The 12796-nt window shown below is 35.5% G+C and overlaps 1 protein-coding gene across 4 annotated transcripts in view; it reads left to right on the forward strand.

The window, feature by feature from the left end:
* Positions 1 to 12796, forward strand: part of CAB39L (calcium binding protein 39 like) — a 95007-nt gene that overhangs the window by 51148 nt on the left and 31063 nt on the right. For all 4 annotated transcript variants that reach the window (XM_036831362.1, XM_036831360.1, XM_036831363.1 and 1 more), the window contains 2 exons: positions 1478 to 1642; positions 6789 to 6907. In XM_036831362.1, coding sequence (XP_036687257.1) covers positions 1478 to 1642; positions 6789 to 6907 — 284 coding nt within the window. The remainder of the gene's footprint in view (positions 1 to 1477; positions 1643 to 6788; positions 6908 to 12796) is intronic.

Raw genomic sequence — 12796 nt, forward strand, 5'->3', positions numbered from 1 at the left:
TCCTTCTTCAATTATAATGATTAGAATACAATACTTGAAAGTAATAAAACTATATTTCTTTAAAAACATTCAGCAAATTGTTAACTAATTGGCCTGTTTTTTTTCTTCACCTGTTTTTTTTTTTTTTCTTTTGGTATCCCATGCTTGCTTTCTTTCTTTCTTTCTTTATCTTCACCTGTTTTAAAAAAAATTTTCTATTGAGTATAATTAAGATACCATATAATCCACCATTTTATAGTGTACAATTCAGTGGTTATTAGTTTATTCACAAGGTTGTGTGACCATCACCACTATCTAATTTCAGAACATTTTCAGCACCTCGTTCTCCCTTACCCAGGCCCTAATACTCACTAATGTACTTTCTACCTCTATGTATTCTCCTATTATTCTTTAAAATGTAATGAGGGCTTCCCTGGTGGTGCAGTGGCTAAGAATCTGCCTGCCGATGCAGGGGACATGGGTTCGAGCCCTGGTCTGAGAAGATCCCACACGGATTAACTAAGCCCGTGCGCCACAACTACTGAGCCTGCACTCTAGAACCCGAGAGACACAACTACTGAAGCCCGCGCGCCTGGAGCCCGTGCTCCGCAACAAGAGAAGCCACCACAATGAGAAGCCCACGCACCACAACGAAGAGTAGCCCCTGCTCGCGGCAACTAGGGAAAAGCCCGCGTGCAGCAACAAAGAGCCAACACAGCCTAAAATAAAATAAATTAATTAAAAAAAATTTTTTTTAAGAATTAATAAAAGCAAAGTAACATATAAAATATGAGGACATTTTAAAAAATGTAGTGAGAATTTTTGCTTTTTTTTTTAAGTTTCATAAATAACAAAAAGATAATGGTTATGTGTGAGGGATCAGTGGATTGACAAAGGTTATGAGTTTTGACAATATATGATTTTGTACCTACTCCATTAAAAAAACCAGAATAATAGGGATTTGTTGAAAACCATTAACAAATGATTTAAATAAAGACTACTAGCTACTGATAAGTCTTCAAAATGGACTGAATTTAATTTATAAGTTAAATTTATAATTAATTACTAGTAAAGTTCAGTATGAGTATGATTTAAGGAAGTTCATGGGGACTTCCCTGGCGGTCCAGTGGTTAAGACTCCACACTTCCACTGCAGGGGGTGTGGGTTCGATCCCTGGTCAGGGAACTAAGATCCCATGTGCTGCACAGTGCAGCCAAAAAGTAAAAACATTTTTTTTAATTAAAAAAAAAATTTTTTAAATAAAGGAATATCATTTCAATTATTCTAAGAAGAAATACTAAAGATCTCTCTTTTATAAATTAACTTTAGTAACATTTTCTGAAATAAAAAACGCAGTGCTTACTGAATGGTTTTTGTTTGTAACTGTACAGAGTTCTTTAATCATAAATAAGCAGGGCTCAATAAGTGGTTTTTGTTTGTTTGTTTATAACCTGAAATTTTTTATTACTCAACTATTAGCATACTTTTTGGTCACTAGGCTTCAGAAGAAGTGTCGAAATCACTGCAAGCAATGAAAGAAATTCTGTGTGGAACAAGTGACAAGGAACCCCCAACAGAAGCTGTGGCTCAGCTAGCACAAGAACTCTACAGTAGTGGGCTGCTGGTGACACTGATAGCCGACCTACAGCTGATAGACTTTGAGGTAAACTATCTGCAAAAGGATGACAATTCTGCTTTTCAATTTTTATGTACATACCAATATTTGACTGTAATTTTTTATTATTACTGTTTATATATTATTTAAAATCCTATTTTCCCCTGAAAGTTCTAAAATCATCTTAATCGTTTTTTTAAAAAAGCAAAACGTATACTGGAATTAAGTTTTATGCAGCTAAGTAAGAAAGTTACTGGTCAATAATAATAATAATAATAGATAACATTTGTTGAGTGCTTACTGCATGTTGTACAGTTTCCAAACACTCATCTCATTTAATTCTTAAAGCAACCTATATATGATTGGTACTATTAGTCTTGTTTTACAGGTGAAGACCCTAAAGTTCAAAGATATTAAATAATTTCCCCAAAGTCACTCAGTTACTAAGAGCCTAAGCTGAGATTCAAACTTATTGTCTCCAGACCTGTTTCTTTAATTGAAATATTTATACCAATGACTTAAGAAGTTTGTTAAATGCTACTAATACAGGATATTTATCTCATTTTGAAAGCAATTATACCTAATTACCTAAATAATAAAACAACACCTAGAAACATAAGTGGTGAATATGTGTTAGCATTTTATTATCTATGGTACATCTAACTTAGAACAGTGGTTTTTCAATGAACTATATATACGTAAGGCACATTTCAATGATGGAAGTCTTGGTTTTGATTTGTTTGTTGTTTTGTTACTACTATCAGGCTTTTGATACTCTCAGGTAAGTGCTTGGATCTCCATTAATTCTCAAAGATAGACGAGAATGGAGATTTCTGAAGTAAATTGCTTTTAGTTTTGTCACCAAGGAAGTTAAAAGAAACTCATTACAGTGATTAGACCAAGATAAGGTCAGGGCTCTGGGGATTTGTGGAAATACTAGCCCACAGCTCTCTGGATGGTTTAGATAGGGGAAGATTTTGGCCGACTGGAGCAGAGGAGGAGGAATACAGGGCAAGACTGCTCTGGAGATGTGAAGTCAGGTGTGTTGACTAGAAACTACACTGACTGAGGGCCTCTCAGGGCCCAGACTTCAACTCAGCCTTCCTTTCAGAAACACCTGTTTTTTTCTTTCCTTCCCTCTCTTATCTGTTTCTCTAACCTTGACATTTTCTGCTCAATAATCTCCTTTCCTACTTTTTCCTCTTGCCTGGCTTGTCACTCTCCCTCCCCATCTTACTCCCCATTTCCTTTTTAAACCTGGCATTTGTGGAATTAAAGTGTAGTTTTATCATTGTGTTTATATACTTTCATGTTTTTTAAATTTAGTTTAAAATGAAGTATTATGGACATTTGTAGGAGCTGTGCATAGTGGAAAAACACTTGACTTGGATTTAGGGTTGTTTATAGAGTCCCTGCTCTGCCATTTGATAGTTAGTATCATAACCTCTTTGAGACTAAACTTTCTCATCTATAAAATAGGAATAATATGAACTTATATCGTTGTTTTAAAATATTAAAGCAAAATATATATACATATACATGTTATGGAAGAACACTAAATACATGTGCAAATATATACAGATGTCAGATAGTATATTTTCATCTTCTCTCTTTCTCAAACTTAAGTTAAATGTAAGCTGGTTTATTTTTGTTATAACCTTTGATGTTTGTTTCTTTGTTTATTATTTTAGTTTTAAATTTAGTTGGTGAGTGACCATAACTGGGAAACTCCCTGCTCTTGGAATACAGTATTATATTTCTATAAATCTCCCCTTGTTTTGCACATTTCCCTGAAAGCAGCAATGTATTAAGCTATTATCATCACTAATTAATATGTTAGCTTGAGTTAGTTTATGAGATTAGCTTAATTTGCAATGGGATGCTGGAAGGAATATGACCAAGATTGGTTATGTTTTGAAGAATGAGTCAGGGATGAGATGTCATCAGGTCCAGTGACCTGGAGAAGCCTTGAGCGACCACAGAATAGCATAGGTTCAAAGTGCTCTCCAAGAATTGGGGAGATGGGAATAGGCCAGAGAAAAACTTTGGGTGCCTCACAACTTTGTGCAGCTTTGGCTTAGAAAACAAAAGAAGAACAGTAAAAAAACACTTACGCAAATTTCCCTTATTTTACATGGAATACTGGAAATAAATATAGAGAAGTTTACTTAAAAATTATTTGGGGATTAAGACATTCAATTGCCTAAAAATTGATTTATACATTATCAAGTAGAGTAAACTTTTATTCTCTGGAATCCTTGGGGAAAAAATTATCTTTCTGAATATGTGCATTTTCCATGTAGCTAAAGATTAACTCTTCAAATGAAGAAAGTTAAGTAGATTACTTTTGTGGATTACTTTACATTTTCTTTATAACATGCATTGTATACTTGCCTCTCCTCCAAAATTATATACTAGATGTAATAATTTTTTACTGATGACTCAACACTATCATTATGAAGGTATCATGATAATTGCAGACAGTTCTTTTTTTCAGCTTTATTGAGGAATAATTGACCAGACGGTTCTTGACTTTGTTCATTCAGTTGATGCCTAGAACATAGTTATAAATGAATATAAATGAATGTGATATTCAGTAGGTGAAGCTGTCCTCCTCAATCAAACCCATAGAAAATAAATACTTATAAATACTTCTTGGTTGAATGAATGAATGAAGAACAGTTAAAATTGAAAATGGTTCAGTTTTAAGCATTCCACCAGCTATATACTCATAGTATTTTCAGGAAGGATGCACCATTACTAGCATTATGAGCCCGCTTGCAGAAATGTGCTGTGTATTTCTATGGACTGGAAGCATGAATGATCAGCCCACAGGCAGCAACTTTCCTTCTCAAGCTTAAAGTATCCATATAAACTAGTGACCATTTGATAAAACTCCCCCTAACTTCAAAACTCAGTCTAATCACACAGAACCCCACCCTCCTCATCTCTGGTTCTTAGGTAGCCCTGGTACAGCTCCTTCTGGATTGAGAGTATCTTGAGTACTAGGACTGCATTTCCCACGCCTAGTTCCATATCTATTGGTTGGATGAATGAATCAATGTAGGTATGAGAATGAGAAATAGAAGCATAGGTGAGGGAATTGGAACAAAGGAAGATGTCCTGAAGCACAGCAGTAAGCCACTTTTCTTAAAGAATTAGTAAATGTGTAGAGCATAATTCAAGAATAATTATAATACTTCAGTAAGTGAATAGCCTCTCCTGGGGCTTCTTTGAAGAGTATAACAGTCATTTGACTGTAAAATCTTTGGTATATTTTTATAACAGGAAAGGAAAATTATTACTTTATGGAAGGGCTGCAGCTTTTGCCAGGTAACCTAAAAGGATGGAGCATTCCTTACAGAAAAAAAAAAAAAGAAGAACTTTTGTTTAGAAGACACCTACATGGGCTTTTTTGTTAGTTGTGAAAGGTGAGGTCTCTAGGCAATGTTTGGAAGGAAAAAGACTGAAAGAAAAGAGCTTAGATTCCCTTTGCAGAGTAAAATAACAGAAATTTGAGAAATGCCGTCTCTTTGGCTAAATTTGATAGGAGTAGGGAATAGAAGAGAGATAGGAGAAGGGTTTGGAGTAAGGGAGAGAGAAGGCTCCAGAGCCATGACAGAGGAAGGGGCTTAAGGAAAAGGACGATCAGGAATGCTGAGGAATCTTTAATAATCTTTAATTATGATGTGTAGGATTCAATTTGAAGTTGTTTCTGCACTGTGCTATAATTACCCTTTGTTACCCTTAAACCCTTGATAAAAGAACTATGTACTGATAGTATATGTCAAATGAAAGAGAAGAGGCGGTTTTCTATACTTGGATAAACAGTATATAAAATAACTAGTTGAGAAAATAACTAGTTGTAGAAGGCAAGACAATGAACAAGGGCTGAGAGGAGCTAGGAGCAGGGATTTGAACTCCAGAGCTGACAACAGTGATGGTGGCCCAAGGCATTGGTTTAGATTGGGTAGCAGAGACTGACTCAGGAATCTGTGTGGCAAACCCATTTTCTTCTTCAGGAATCAGGAGGAAAGTGGTCCACTGGGGTGAGGAAAGTACTGGAGGATCCTGCTGTTATGTGAATAATGGCTAGTTAGAAGACAGACCTTTGGGTTAAAATTGTTTGAAAGAAAATCTCATTACTTTATAGCCATAAATTTTTGTCTAATCCTTTAAGCCTTAAAATTGCTGACAGAAAAATAATACTTCAGCATATTCTTATGAGGTTAAAAGAAAAGAGTTATGGCTGAGATTGCAAGGTTTCTGATTTGTGGGCTCAGGATCAAACTCAGAGCTGTGTTTTTTGATGTTTGGCCACTATTCAAGACACAGCTTTAGACTCTTTGATGTTTTGAAACACAATGTGATAAGAGATCAAAGGATGAAAATGTATTGCATGTAAGAGTTGATGCATTCATTTTAAAGGCAGGTGTGCCTTGTGGAAATAGGGTGGATGCAAAGTCAACTGTTCAGTTTGAATTAGAAAGCAGCTCAAAGAAGCAGAAAACTTCCTAGGGAGGGTGGGAGGGAGACGCAAGAGGGAGGGGATATGGGGATATACGTATACGTATAGCTGATTCACCTTGTTATACAGCAGAAACTAACACAACATTGAAAAGCAATTATACTCCAATAAAGATGTTAAAAAAAAAAAGCAGAAAACTTCCTACTGTGATAATTTAATCTCTAATGATTATTTCTTGCTATGTTTTTAAAAAAATAAGCAAAATAAGCACTCCAGGATCAGCTTCTCAATAAGCCATTTTATGGTCCTAAGTTTTTGAAAATTTCCATCCCCTAAAGATCCTTTTCTGTTCCCTGACCCTCATTAAAAACTGGTCCTTAACCTTTGGTTTTATTACTATAAAAATGAGAAATCAGAAAGCCTTGAGACACAAGCTTTGACTGTACTTCATGCATTTAACAATTTGAAATGCTTACTATATGTGTAGGGCATTGATTTTATTTGATCTTGATTTTTTTTGGTTGTTTATATATTTTGTACCTATCATTAGACAAATTAATTCAAAGAATTCACAATCTCAGGTGGGAAAATACTATGTCATATTAAATGGAATGAGTGTGTGTTTGTGTGTGTGTGTGTGTATAAACAGCTTTTGAAATAATTCACATGCCATGCAATTCACCCATTTAAAGTATACAACTTAATGGTTGGTTGTTTCTTTAACAGGGAAAAAAAGATGTGACCCAGATATTTAACAACATCCTGAGACGACAGATAGGCACTCGGAGTCCTACTGTGGAGTACATTAGTGCTCATCCTCATATCCTATTTATGCTCCTCAAAGGGTAGGTGCGTGCTTTCCTTTAAAGTAGGTTTGAGTTTAGAAAAGTTGTTAAAAGTAATATATAGCATTAGGCTCATTTGAGAAAATGATCCCTTTTGGATTCATATTTGCCATGCTTGAAGTTAGCCCTCCAAATCTATGTCTCTGGGATTACTCAGGCTGCAGCAAAATCCTTTCTAAATAAATTCCCTTCCATTTACTGCCTCTCTTTCCTCCACTTTCCTGTTATCTCTTCCTATTACATTATTGCTTGTGCTTTCCAATCTGCCCTTTTTCTAGCTGCCCACTTAGCCTCTTTGCATAAGACTGAATCCCCTCATTACACAAATACACACACACACACACACACACACACGATATCCTTTCAATGGCTAGCATCTACTACGGTGACATGCTTCCACGTGAGGATAGAATAAATATCACTGTATGGATATGGGACCACAGGGCAGCCAAAAAACTAAAGTCTGGTCAGATAATAGAATTCCTGATTATTACTTTTTATGTATACTCATTTACAAATGTTTCTTGGGCATTTTGAGGCTACTCCAACTCCTAAAACCAGAAATATGGATGTAGAAAGGCTTGGGGATAGCAGACTATCTTTTGTCTCCCCTTCTCTATCTTTCTACTTTACCATCTTGAACCTAGCATGCTCTTCCATACCTAGTCCATCTCGTCTGTGTTCAATTCCCAAATCCTTTCTTGTACATTTTAAAACATTTTGTTGTATCAAAATAATACATACCACATAGTTTAAAAATCAGAAATATCAACAAACATCAGCTCTTTGCCTCTTCCTTCTCTATTCCTCAGTCCCATTGCCCAAAGACAACCACTTTCATCTTTTTTATTTGTTCAGCTGGTATTTACCTCTATATTATCAATAATGGGCTTTTACTAACTTTTGATTTACCAATTTTAAAAAATATCTTTTAACTTTCTCATAGACTAGATGACAATTTAGTATTTCCACCACCACTGTTACTCCATTTTCCTTCTCTTAACCCTCCCAATATACTTTATCACAATTTTTTATTTTATTAGTCACATTTATATTATTATAGCTATGTAATTATTCATTGTTGAACCAAGTAGTGTACTATAATTACTTTGTTTTTTAGTACGAAATATTGTTTTTACTGGAGAATTCAGTCTTTCAGTTCTGGAAAGGGAAATATACTTGTATCATGTATTAGTTAGGGTAGGCTAAACTTACAACAAACCTTAAGCTTTATAACAAATGGACCCCAAAATAGAGTGGCCAACTGCAAGATAAATTTATTTCTCACATAATAGAGAAGAACAGATGTTCTAGGTCAGCAGGGGTTCCTTCAACATGTGCTTCCTAAGATCACTTTGTTGATTGCCATTTCAGCCCACAAGAAGGCAAAAATACTTGGGAGAATTTATGAGCCAGGCCTGGAAATGGCTTGCATTACTCGCACTCACATTCCATTTGAGAGCACTTAGTCACTTGACCTCTTAATTCTTAAGGAAACCTGAGAAATGTAGTTAGTGCCCAGGAAGAAGAGGAGCAAGGATTTCTGTGGACAGTTAACATTCTCTGCCACATACTGTTTCTTTGAAAATTTATTCCCTTCTATATTCTCTGTTCTCACTTTCTCATTCTCCTATTAGTCAAAGTTAAATCTCTGGGATTGATTTCATATCTCTTCTATTTTCTGTTTCTTTGTCTTTTTGTTTTACTTGTCAGAAGATGTTCTTTTTTTTTTTTTAACATCTTTATTGGAGTATAATTGCTTTACAGTGGTGTGTTAGTTTCTGCTTTATAACAAAGTGAATCAGCTATACATATACATATCCCCATATCTCCTCCCTCTTGCGTCTCCCTCCCACCCTCCCTATCCCACCCCTCTAGGTGGTCACAAAGCACCGAGCTGATCTCCCTGTGCTATGCGGCTGCTTCCCACTAGCTATCTATTTTACATTTGGTAGTGTATACATGTCCATGCCACTCTCTCACTTCGTCCCAGCTTACCCAGGAGATGTTCTTCATTGTATCTTCCATTGAAGATAAACTCTACTGAATTTTCCTTTCAGCGACCCTATTTTTAATTTATAAGAGCTCTTTTTTTGCTCTCTGATTATTCCTGTTTCTTGTCTCTTACACTTCTTAGCTCTGCGACTTTGGGCAAGTCACTGCACTTTTCCAAGCCTCAGTTTTCTTATCTATAAAATAAGAGTAAAATTTGTAATATTACCTTTGCACTAAAATAATGTTTCATTATATGCCTTTGACTATACATTGTCAGACCGACCTGTGTGTTCAGTCAGGGTTCTGCTAGTTACTTGCTAAGACCTTGGGCAAGTTACCTAACTTCCTTAAGTCTTGACTTCCTCATTGTAATATGAAGACAATAATAATACCTACTTCAGTATGTCATTTTGAGTCTTTAGTGAGGTAGTTCTTGCAGAGCATAGTACCAAGCACATGGTACTCAGTACTCAGTAACTACTAGTCTAAAAAATTATTATCCCTATCCCTCTTAAGAGCTGCAGTTCACATTGAGATATATGTGCAATTTTAAACAAATACAATTAAGACCATACCCAAGTGTCAGAATAACATTATAAAGAGAAGTGTTTGTTTCTAGCTCAGATAAGATCTACAAAATGTGATGGGTTATGATCTGCCCAGCTGGTCATTGGTGGATAAGGCTGGAATGATCAATTTGTACCCCCTTCTGGAGATTCTAAAATGTTAAGCTAAAGCATTTGACATTATCCTGTAGGAAATGGGGAGTCACTGGAGAGTTTTGGAAGAAGAATATCAGATTTGTGTTTCAGGAAGTGAAGATAAATTAATAACCATTTAAAGTTAGTTTGTAAATAAATGATCCCTTGAGAATGCTAAAATGTGTTGTCCTAAAAATATATTGGAGAGCCCATCAGCTGATGTGGAAGAGAAGTTGTGTGGATGGTCTAAAACAGTATCTTCCATCGTGGGGTCGTTATGTGAAGGATACACGCAACTCCACGGACTTCATTCCTGGAGTGGGAATTATTTGTTTGGAGGATATACTTCATGTAGCTGCTGTCACTGAATAGCAGTCACAATAGAAAAATAGGAATTGTTTATTTTAAGCATAACTCCCTCAAATCTGATTCATCAGGAAAGTTTTATAAAGCGTCTTTCCATATCTTCTGAAAAGTTAATAATTAGTTTAGTTTGTAAGGCTAAAACTGCTTATTAATTCATCTATTAATTCATCTATTAGGGGTCTACAATAATAATAGTAATAATAGTACTAATAATAGTAAGTATAGTAATTGTAGTAGTTAACATAGTACTTAGTATATGTCAGGCCCTGCTTTGTATTTATATAATAGTCCTGTGGGTAGTTATTGTTGTTTTTGTTGTTGTTATTTTTATTTTACCCATTTTATAGAAGAGGATACTGCAGCCCAGAGAGGTTAAGTAACTTGTCCAAAGTCACATAGCCAGTATGCTTTAAACTCTAGTAGTCTGACTCCAGAATCTGTGCTCTCAGAACAATATCCAGCTTTCCAGTCTTCAAGCAGTTATAGTCTACAGTGAGCAGAGATAACTCATTACAACTCATTGTTGTTTCTTTACCAGTATATTCTATGGGAGCACAGATGAAGAAGCCATCACCTCTGCTTGAGATGTCAAAAATGAAGCAGGTCTTAAAGTAGAAAATTTCCAAATAGACACAGAGAGTAGAAGGATTAGGTACCTCCCATGCAAAGCCACAGAGGCATCAAATTGCACAATGTGTTTGGACAATGACAAGAATTCTGATGCAGCTGGAACCTAGTGTGAATGGAAAGTAGGGATGAGGATAAAGCTGGAAGGGCTAAGACCAAGTTATGAAGAGTCTTTCATAAGTCTTTCAGTCCTACCAAGGAGTCTGAATGTTATTCTAACGGCAACATGGAACCATCCAGGGACTAGATGTGATGAGTTCTGGTGGCAGTATAGAAAATGGCTTGGAGAATTGGGGGGCTGAGATTCCAGCTTGGAAGAGTCCAAGCAAGGGATAATTAGGGCCAGAACTTTAATGGTGATATTGGGGATGAAGAGGAGTAGATATTTTTATTTATTTATTTTTCTTCTCTTTTTTATATCTTTATTGGAGTATAATTGCTTTACAATGTTATATAAGAGTAGATATTTTTTAAACATTTTATTTTTTCTGATTCAAAGTAATACATGTTTATTATTTAAAAATTCAGACATTTTAACACAATACTGTAATTCAACTATACTTCAATAAAAATAAATTTTAAAAATTCAAACAGTTTAGAAATCTATAATATAGAAAGGGAGTGCATACCATAATCCTTCCCAAAGAAACCGTTATCAACAATTTGGTGATGACTCCTCTGGTTTTTATTCTATATTATAATGATTCTTCTTTTATTTTTTAACCCAAACTTTAAACTCATTGCTTCACATCCTGTTTTATAGATACCATTTATTGAGTGTTTGCTGTGTGCCAGGTATTACATTCAACGTCTTACGTTATTTCATTTAATCCTTCTAACAATACTATGAGGACTAGGTATTATCCTTACCATTTTACAGATGAGGAAATTGAAACAGAGTAAGGCTATTGCTCAAGGTTATAAATACAGCTAATAAGTAACAGAGCCAATTTTTCAATCCAGATCTGATTCTAAATCCCATCTTCTTAACCATTAATACGTCCTTAATAAGATTTGAAGCCCTTCAGATAAGAAGGGAGAGGTAATTATAGAAGACCCTGAGGACAGAGTAGACAGGAAGCCCTGAACGGAACCATTGCACCTGAATCAGCTTTACCCATTACGATCTTCTAGGTTAGCTTGAAATGCTAGAGGTTTAACCCTTTGTTAAAGATCAGCATTTTTACTCAATTATCTCTTGTAAAGTTGCTTGAAAACTGGGGACATAATTTGATTGGTGCATTCAGACATCAAACAGTGATGGCATTTAGGTAAACAAATGGGACCTAATTAAACTTAAAAGCTTTTGCACAGCAAAGGAAACCATAAACAAGACGAAAAGACAACCTTCAGAATGGGAGAAAATATTTGCAAACAAAGCAACTGACAAAGGATTAATCTCCAAAATATACAAACAACTCATGCAGTTCAATACCAAAAAAACAAACAACCCAGTCAAAAAATGGGCAGAAGAGCTAAATAGACATTTCTCCAAAGAAGACATACAGATGGCCAACAAACACATGAAAAGATGCTCAACATCACTAATTATTAGAGAAATGCAAATCAAAACTACAATGAAGTATCACCTCACACTAGTCAGAATGGCATCATCAAAAAATCTACAAACAATAAATGCTGGAGAGGGTATGGAGAAAAGGGAACCCTCTTGCACTGTTCGTGGGAATGTAAATCGATAACAGCCACTGTGGAGGATAGTATGGAGGTTCCTTAAAAAATTAAAAATAGAACTACCATGTGACCCAGCAATTCCACTACTGGGTATATACCCAGAGAAAACCATAATTCAAAAAGACACATGCACCCCAGTGTTCATTGCAGCACTATTTACAATAGCCAGGACATGGAAACAACCTAAATGTCCATCCACAGAGGAATGGATAAAGAAGTTGTGGTACATATATACAATGGAATATTACTCAGCCATAAAAAGGAACGAAATTGGGTCATTTGTAGGGACATGGATGGACCTAGAGTCTGTCATACAGAGTGAAGTAAGTCAGAAAGAGAAAAACAGATATCGTATATTAACACATATGTGTAGAATCTGAAAAGATTGGTATAGATGATCTTATTTACAAAGCAGAAATAGAGACACAGGCGTAGAGAACAAACATATGGATACCAAGGGGGCAAGGGGGGTGTGGATGAATTGGGAGATTGGGATTGACATATATAC

The sequence above is a fragment of the Balaenoptera musculus genome, chromosome 18, assembly GCF_009873245.2.
Source record: "Balaenoptera musculus isolate JJ_BM4_2016_0621 chromosome 18, mBalMus1.pri.v3, whole genome shotgun sequence".
In the NCBI taxonomy this organism is placed as follows: Eukaryota; Metazoa; Chordata; class Mammalia; order Artiodactyla; family Balaenopteridae; genus Balaenoptera; species Balaenoptera musculus.